This window comes from Nicotiana tabacum, chromosome 3 (assembly GCF_000715075.1).
Source record: "Nicotiana tabacum cultivar K326 chromosome 3, ASM71507v2, whole genome shotgun sequence".
NCBI lineage: Eukaryota > Viridiplantae > Streptophyta > Magnoliopsida > Solanales > Solanaceae > Nicotiana > Nicotiana tabacum.
Window position 1 is genome coordinate 105313738 of NC_134082.1, and position 9556 is coordinate 105323293.

At 37.6% G+C, this 9556-nt stretch overlaps 1 protein-coding gene across 1 annotated transcript; it reads right to left on the reverse strand.

Moving 5' to 3' along the window:
• Positions 1-398: 398 nt before the first annotated feature.
• Positions 399-7649, reverse strand: LOC107797654 (zeaxanthin epoxidase, chloroplastic). The gene is made up of 16 exons (XM_016620556.2): positions 6941-7649; positions 6215-6377; positions 5952-6026; positions 5650-5750; positions 5416-5531; positions 3782-3993; positions 3176-3267; positions 2748-2862; positions 2548-2651; positions 2051-2096; positions 1856-1920; positions 1672-1758; positions 1225-1279; positions 1021-1109; positions 855-942; positions 399-762 (listed from the first exon to the last, which is right to left on the reverse strand). The coding sequence occupies exons 1-16, from the start codon at positions 7441-7443 to the stop codon at positions 679-681; spliced, it is 1995 nt and encodes a 664-aa protein (XP_016476042.2). The 5' UTR covers positions 7444-7649; the 3' UTR covers positions 399-678.
• Positions 7650-9556: the final 1907 nt, after the last annotated feature.

Consider the following 9556-nt stretch of genomic DNA (forward strand, 5'->3'; position numbering starts at 1 on the left):
CAACTTAAAAAGTCTTGCAAACAAAATAACATTGTATAAATAATCTCTAAATCTTTAAAAAGCCACATAAAAGAACTGCAGTGTATTTGAAAAATAATTTTCTAATAATAAGAAATCATTTTTCAAAAAATGTCTTAATTCCAGTATATCGTCTATCAAATTTAGGTTGAGTGTCCAAAACAAGAGTAATCAATCACGTAGAGAAATTAACCACAAACGAAAACTTAAGAGTAGATATGAACAAAAGAAAGAATTAATGCGACTGGGTCTGACTTTCAATATCACTTCCCTGATTTCCCCAATATATAATATTTTTTTAGAGACAAAATAACAAAAGAAAGTACTGAAATAGCAATTGAATTCCAATAAAAGATTTATAAGAAATTATATGAACGTAATTTATGAAGGAACAGACTTTAACATTATGGCCTGTGTAATTGTATATACATACAAAACTATATTTTTAGCAAATGGTAGAAAGAAACAATGACCATAATTTTCTCCAGGTTTCTTTAGGAGGAAGCTATATAATCTTTGTATTTTCTTGCATGGTATTCTGTTCATCAACCTGCTAAACCTACAGTATACAAATTAGCTGATTTAAATGGCTCAGGTTCTGCCGTTGCTATATAAATGCTGTACAATTTCCCGTTTATATCAGGCCAAACTTCAGAATTCTCAAGCTGCCCCCACTGCTTGACGCTCTTCCTTCTTTGCAGCAGTTTTTGGAGGAAATTTCATTACCTTTACGCGAAATGCTGCCTGCACAACATACGCACGTACAGATTTAAGTGAATAATGCTAACTTTAGTACTTCGTCTACAGCATATCGAGGAAGAGTTTTTGCATTTCACCTTTTTATCAGAACCAAATTCAATAATATCTGACGGATGAAAGCGAGTAGGAAAGTTTGGAGACGCTCGGTATCTTCTGCCTTCGTTACTACAAACACAGGATAATCATAACTTTTCTCTTCATAAGTCAGTGTAATAGTAGGGTATACTAGAGTGTAGAACTTACTCCGTAATCCAGGTACCATGTTCACTTCGTAAATCAGTTACAAAAAATGCTCCACCTTTGTAGGATATCCGGGCATGCATTTGGGACACCTGAGATTTGAAAAAAAAAGAAAAATAGATGATCTAAGAATGCATCCAACTAGGACAATGTCCAATGATACTTAGCTATAGACTCATATAAGAGATGAGCACAGATGGCAACCACCTGAGGCAAAGGTATAACTACTGATTTTCCAGGAATGTTTGTATGTGAGACAGACCTGAAATAAGAGATCATCAGTGGCTCTTTTAATGAAGCAAATATTGTACTAGAGGAGATTAATGATGAGATATTTGCAATGGATGGACCACAATGCATGATCTTCTGAATAATTAGGATACTTCGATAGCTTTAAGTAATAAGAGTTCAAATAAAGAAAGAGAAATCTCATGTTCTGTAGCTTTATACTCTTGTCGTAAGCACTCAATTTTCAGTAAAGTGACTTAAACCATCTCCTCAAAGGCAGCTAAATCATTTAAATGCTGCAAAATTTTTGAAAGTAGAGAGAGCCATTTTGCTCATTTAAACCAAACAATAACAAAGATAACTCTATGCTAAGACCTAGCAGCCAGTTTTTGAACAATCATAAATCCAATAAAACATGAAGCATACCCAATAGTGCAAGGCATGTTCTCATCTCTGCTTAAAACAAGAGTTTCTAAATCAGCATTGCTATTCCCAGCAGGAAGCAGTAGCCACCTAAAAGATAAAAAGTAAGCACCAAACTTAGCAAGCAAACTAGAAAAATATGACAGGTGAAAATGAAATTTGTAAATATTATGTTTCTCAAACTTACTCTGCATCAGTAGCACGCTCTAAAGCATCATCATCTTCAAACCAATTTCTCAATTGGTCATTTGCCTTCACCACAAAACAGTATATTATTACTCCCATAAAATTCAATAATTCGACCTTAATTAAGTAGAGCAATAGAAGCCACAAATCTTTTCTGTGCGCGTGTGCTGAGTGAACAGTTCGTTACACAACTTACTTTCTCAGATAGCCTGCAATGTTGTATTCTGCCTTCAAGCTTTTCACTGCAAGAAAAACAGACGAGTCAGAAAACATATCAACTCCCAAGAATTCCAGTAAATTCATCATGGATTCACATGTTGGCACTTGACTTTACAGTAACTAGTATCTTCAAAGATTTAACGCCAGATGCTGAAAAAATCCAATAGATCAGTTGCTAGACATCGCCCTAGCAATAGAAAATCGTAAACTTCTAATATTTCTTTTTTTTTTTTTAAAATATTTGAAAGCTTTAGATGTAACAAAAGAATTTCCAGTACAAGTTTTGACGAAACAGAGTCAACAAATAACCACAAACTGAGATAAAAGGCAGGGGCCACCCCAAGAGCTGCTATAACAAAAAGCAAAAATAGATGTGGCATTGCGATTTTACTCTCTAGCTATTGGCTGATCTCGCAAGGAAACCAAGATGATGTTTAAGGATATTGAAGCAAGATAAGGATTGTATATTCCTACCCGTTGCCTCCTAGAACCCAGCTTAACATAAGCGGCATTCCCAAGTCAATAAAAAATCTTCCACCAACTCTTCCAGGATGTGGTATCCTAAACTTGGTCAAAAACTGCAAAAATAATAGAAAACAATATCTATAAGAAGAGCTCTGCTAAATCAAACCAATTAGCTACTCCAATTTCACGTTATAGACAGATTTCCATACTGATAATGGACCGAGTCCGACGCCAAGATAAGCCTTGTAAGTTGATGCCATGATTGCAGCCATTCTAGCCAGTCCATGGATAACTCCAACTCGAAGTTTTCTAGAACTTTCATAGCTGGGAACAAGGGAAATCATAAAAAATCAGATAACTGGCAGAAATAGCAGCTCTTCAAGTCAATCCACAATTTTGAGTTCAGACTACGAGAGAATTGCTTCAGAACTAATGGATGAGAAGTTCCATATAGAATGTTATGCAAATATTATGCCTCATCTCCTGCACTTGTTCAGATATGGCTTTTAAAGATCAGGCAGGTGATAGGTGAGGTTAGAACTTCATCCAATTGGAACTGACTTTTTAATTATCGTGAAGTTGCAACCTGTACTCAACCAACCACTATACAGCACTCGAGCCAATAAATAATGGTTACCTCCTTAAAGATGAGATGATATCCACAGGGGTTCCTGACTCGGCACTTCGGCTCAATGCTTTATCAAGTTCCAGTGCTAGTTGATAGCCATCCTGTGGTCGTACAAGGAAAAGTTCAGTGGCATATACAACCTTACAATAATACGTGTATTTGACAAAGATGATAGACAAAGAGCATTAGGTGATCCAGTTTACACTTCATGATACTTACTTACATGGACCTATTTAACCCCAATGTTTTTCCAAATATTAACCCCTATTTAATGACAGGAACAATGTAAAAAAACTGGTAGATGGAGAGAAATACGGAAATGTCTTCTCATAACAAAGGGTCTTCTTTTGACAAAAAGGGCAGAAGCCAAAATCTCATCTACCCACTTTCCATCTCCACTAAAAAGCAAAAAAGAAATAAGAATAAAGGTCTAGTTAAATTCCATAACATTTCAGCGATACCCCCATAACCATTGACTAAGAATTATGTCCTGCATGATTTTTTTAAGTCCTCACTCAGACCTGCTTCTTAGCAAGAAGGGACTAAGGGGGTACAATCGATCAACAATGGCATTTTAATTGAGTGAAGTCACAAAGGCTAATATAAAGAGTTTACCTCTATGGCCATGCATCCCCCTTGACCCAAATTAGGCTGCATAGCATGGACAGAGTCCCCAAGCAATGTAACACGACCTTTTCCCCAATTAAAGGTTGGCGGTCTATCATAGATGTCACGTCGAAGAATTGCATCTTCATCTGTAGCAACTAATAGGTCTATAACATTGTCACACCACCCCTCAAATATTTTAAGCAATCTTGCCTTTTTACCTGCAGCATGAACCGCAAAAATATTGTAAAACCAATGTAATGACAAGATGACTATATATATTTCTCAACCTTTTGAGCATCATAGTGGCAATTTAAATATTCATGATAACATACTTATCGCCTGCATCGCTGCTCCCTCCACACCCCCAACAAAAAAAAATGTCTGTGATTCCCAATTTAATGGTTCCAGGCAAGGGAGGGGCACGAGAGAGGGGGGAAGAGAGAAGACTAAAGACAGCCCGGAGCTCCCGCTATGCACATGGTCCGGGGAAGGGCCGAACTACAAGGGTCTATTATACGTAGCCTTACCTGCAGTTCTTCAAGAGGCTGTTTCCACAGCTCGAACTCATGACCTCCTGGTCACATGGAGACAATTTTACCAGTTACGCCAAGGCTCCCCTTCGAAAGAAAAGACTCATTCTTTAAAATATATGGCAAACAACAACAACAACAAAAGACCCAGTGAAATCCTACAAGTGGGGTCTGGGAAAGGTAAAGTGTATGCAGATTTTACCCCTACCTTATGACGGTAGAGAGTCTGTTTCCAAAAGACCCTCGGCTCAAGCGAAGTGAAAATGAAGCAATAAACAGATAGTAGCAAGAATAAGGCTTTAAAATATATGGCAAAAGAGTGAAAATGGATTATTGGAGGGCCTAATAGATAAAGATCTGATGACCATTTTCTACAACACAATGACATAGATGTCTACACAAATGCTGTGAAAGTATGGATGTTTCTTGAAACCTTATCAATTTTGACTTTGTTTTTTTTACGATACACAATCAGATGCCGTCACTAATGAATTCTACTTTGAATACAATCTTTAACTTTCAGCTATAGGTTAAAAAACAATTTCTGCGGTGAAGTAAGGACCTCACATTTATGAGTAGATACAACCAATTGTGGTGCATTATTTTTTTTGATGACCGAGAAATCCGTCTGGGGCCGATCCTTTGGACCAACCGCAGCCTTCGAAACTCGGTGAATAATGGGCCCGTCCCTCTACTCTTCTCCACTTAAATAACAGGCTTTGCTTTGCATGGTGTGGGGGCTTGAACCTGTGACCTAAGACACAAATCCACAACCCTTTGCCACTTGAGCTAGGCCCGGGGGGCTGTGGTGCATTATTCTCTGAAACTTTTACAGAAATTAAGTAGATAAATTAGAGTGCACCTGCTTACCACAATTTTAGTTTATATATGAATAGGCACTTCAATTCAAAACTTCTCAATGCATAATTCGTCGAATCTATCTCATTCTAATCTACGAGGTCTTCTTTACCTTATTGCCACACTATAATCAGGTCACAATAGGGGAAAATCCCTTAAGAAACCCCTTGGATGAAATAGAAGTTATGTAACAAGTCAAGCATTCAAAAATGTCTTCTAATAAATAGTTTAAAGCGGACTAATAATATTTACCATTTGGATCATCCACACCGCCAGCTGGTTCATTGTGAAATGCATACCACTGCATCTTGCCTCCACCCACATCTGAAGAAACAAAGTACTGTTTGTGGCCCAAAAAGACTCGGTACCTTCAGAAAAAAAAATCTCAATTTAACCTCTACTATCAAAACATAATGCGAGTGTAACGGGACCAACAGAGAGAAGGACATGAAGAGGGAAAACAAAATCCTAAGTAAAATTTCATACCCAACTGTCTCAATATCAGCAGGAACAAAATCTGCAATTCCAGTGTAACAAGTGTAGCCAGAGTAAGTTACATCACTGGGTCCGAACAAATTAGTCCTTACCTACAATAAAAGGTCAATGTTTGAGATCTTCTAAACCAATTAGAATTAACTAACAATTGTTCACCGCGCAATACAGACTCAGGCCTATTTTTTAACCTGGACCACAACCTCAAAGTAACAATATAGACAAGTCACTCTATCCTTGTTAACCAAAGTAGTAATTATAATAGAAGGAAATAGAAGGAGACCGATTTTGAATACCTTAGACCTTATGCCATCAGCACCAACCAGAAGATCACCTGAATACTGCTGTCCATCCTCAAGAGTCACAGTAACCTGATTTCAAACAGCACATGAGAAGCTGTATTCAAAATCGATGAATAAGACAGAACAATTAGGTACAGTCAACACTGATGAAACTCCAAAGAAAGATCTACACGATTGTGAATGAAACAAACAAAAGCTATAATCTTTCTTGATATTTTGAGAATAGAAGAAAACAAAGAGATCAAATCTAATATTACCTTTTCAACATCATCCTCAAAGTTCACTACATTACTTTCATTCATAATTATATCCTCCCCAACAGCACGTGCAAGGATCTGCTGCAAAGTCATGCGGCTGATGACTCTTGTCACAGGAAGTCCGCGTTCCACTGCTGGAGTAAACGTATCAAACTTGCAATACCTGACACCAAACTATTGTCACCCTATGCAGTTCAAGTATATAAACAAAGGCACTGTTCTCACAAGAAAGCTTCTCATACAATAATGAGACCAATTTATCAATCTGATTGAAGGTAACGATAGATCCTTTTCCAAAATAAGTTTGACAACTATGAACCGATAAACTTTGGACCAAATCAATTATTTTCCCTCTACTAATTCCAGTGTAATTTCTGATAGGCTAAACATTTCAAAGGATTCATTATTTTCTTGGAACTCTCCTCGCAAGAAAATTGCTTATACAATAATGAGACCAATTTATCAATCTAATTGAAGGTAAAGATAGATCCTTTTTCGTAATAAGTTTGACAACTATGAACATAAACTTTTGACTAAGTCAATTATTTTCCCTCTACTAATTCCAGTATAATTTCTGAAAGGCTAAATATTTCAAAGGATTCATTATTTTCTTGGATTTTCCACAGTAATAGTTTGTGTATGATTGCTACAGTGTAAAAAAGACATATGTTAAATAACACCAAGAATTTCTATTCAGTCAAGCACTTAGAGTGATGTGAAATTTACCAGTTACCAGAGACACCATCAACCAAACCATTAATCCTTTGACCAGTGATGCAACCAGCATTCATTATGTCTTCAGCAACATCCATGTCAATTGCTTCCAAAGCAGCCAATGCATTGCTCTGTATCTGAATTGGTCCTCTATATTGCCCTTCTCCTCTAATAGCACTTAAATCCCTCTCAAATACCAACACCTCAAATCCCCTTTTCTTTGCAGCCAATGCAAAAACTAACCCTCCAATCCCACCACCTGCTACTAGTACTTTCAACTTCTTCTGTGGAACCTTTTTCAAATCAGTTGTAGGAATAGTAGCTGGAGCTTCAGCTATTGTGGCTTTTACTGCTCCTTTGACTTTCTTGATTTGACCATTTTCCAAGTTTCTACTACATGGTAAAGAATGACACAATTCTGCAGGGAAATCCTTAGAGATCAATAAAGGCAGCTGCTTTCTTGAAAAAACTGAAGTGGATGGATGAACTGAATTGTAAAACACAGTTGAATACATCTTTTACTTGAACCCAAGTTCAAGAAAGAGTGTAGTCTTCTCTAGCAAAGTATAATAATTTGGTGAAGGAAGAGATGAAGATTATTTATTTATAAAAAATTGTTAATTATCCCAAAGTGCGTTAGGCCTTAAGAGGGAAGAATAGAAGTGGAAATGTAAGGGGCGGGGTTTGATAAGTGGTGGGGCAAAGGAGATTGAGAACCAATCCATTAGGACACGAAGAAGCAGAACCAATGAGGTAGATTCTCTATGGACAGGTGGCATGTCAATGTTGCTTGTTTCGGTTACTAAGCTGAGGAAGATGTTCGACACTTGTTCCACTATTCTATGGTCGGTATTTGTTTACTATCTTTTCCTTTTCGGTGCTTGACTATGGTTCTTGTGGTTATGCATCTTCTCTTACATAAATAAATAAAAAGAGGAGGAAGAAATATCTGATAAGTCTCTTTCGCGTGAAACTCTTTATTTAAGAAGATTCTATGGCTTTTTGTACTAATTTATCGCAACACATTCCTAACTCTCCTAGTATAGATTTACTAATTGATGTTATGGTAAGAGTTTTTCAGCAGAGAAGGTATGAAGCTCAGATTAGCGAGAAGGCTGGATGAATTAAATTTCTATCCTTAGATAGCAGTTTGGTATTTTTTTAATTGCATTGTACTGATTGTTATGGATGCTAATTTAGATCTGGGATTTTTTGAAGTTGGCCAATATAATGTCCAACTCCAGTTTAGTTTTTCTTCTTGAGCTATACAAAGTTTTTACTAGGGAATAAAATTTTGTATACGGCCAAAATCGGGGAGTTCGACTTTGGGGCTATTGTAGCACTCCACGCCCGTCCTCGAGAAGCTCGAAGCAGAATTTGAAGTGTGACCCCGAGATGCGTCCCTCGAGGGAGCATATCGAAGGTTCACTATGGTCGATTTCGGAGCAGTACAAATCGATGATCGTCATGCAAAGGCGGGAAAGCTCCCAAGGACGCGCGCTGACCAGGTCTGCAAGAATAGTACAAATCCGTACTGAGCTATTATACAGCTGCACCAATAGCATTTCCTCGTCATTATTAGACATGTACTATGTTGGGATTCCCCCTTTCTATATAAAGGGGACCCTTGTCATTTTGTAAGAGGGATGAATATTGAATACAATAGAACACTCTACTTTTCTTGCCTAAACGTGCTCAACAATTACTATACAGATTTATTACTTGTTCATTTATTGCCCATTATTAACCACAAAAGGCTATCTTCAAAGCCTTCGATATCATTGTTTTTTTGTCAATTGTTCATTGCTAACTGCCTTAACTAGACCTCGAGGCCCCATGTTCCAGTCAGCTCGAGGCCCAGTCTTGCGACATCATTGGTTTGCATATCTTATTCTCTTTGCTTACACTTAGCATCTATTGCCTAACAACTAGTATTGAAATAAATCACATATTTTTAGAACCAAAAAATCAAATATAATTGTTAATATCATTTTCAAGGTAAACAGTTTGGCGCCCACCGTGAGGCTAAAAATAATAGTGATTGTTTTGGTGCTGGTTTTCTGAAAATACAAGTTATTCTTCACACTTTTTCTTGTCAAAGAATCTTTGATTCCAGGTCAAAAAATGTCTAACTCAGCAAATGCACACGAAAACAACGGTATTGGGCTTCATGGAGAGAACAATGCAGATGTCGGTGTACCACCGCAAAACCCTGGGGTGGCACCAACACAAGTCCTCATCAACTCACGCAACGCTGTGCATGTCGATGTAAGCTCTCATACCAATAGAAGTGTGCGCAGGGAAAACCAACATGAAGCACAGGGGACTCCAGCTCTGGAGGAAAGAGAAGTTAGCCTTCAAGTCATTTTTGAGATGTTACAAGTACAACAAGTGGCTATTGCTTAGCTACAAATTCAACAAAAAAACTCCAAGCACAGCAGCACCGAAAACGGCTCCTCGAGTCGAGCAGGAACCAAAGAGATCGAGTAACAACGGATCAGCAGCAGATCCCGCTATTATGAAGATGCTCGAGGACCTCACCAAAAGGATTGAATCAGGAGAAAGAAGATAGAGGCTAACGATAAAAAGGTGGAGACTTATAACTTGAGGGTCAATCAGATCCCGGGC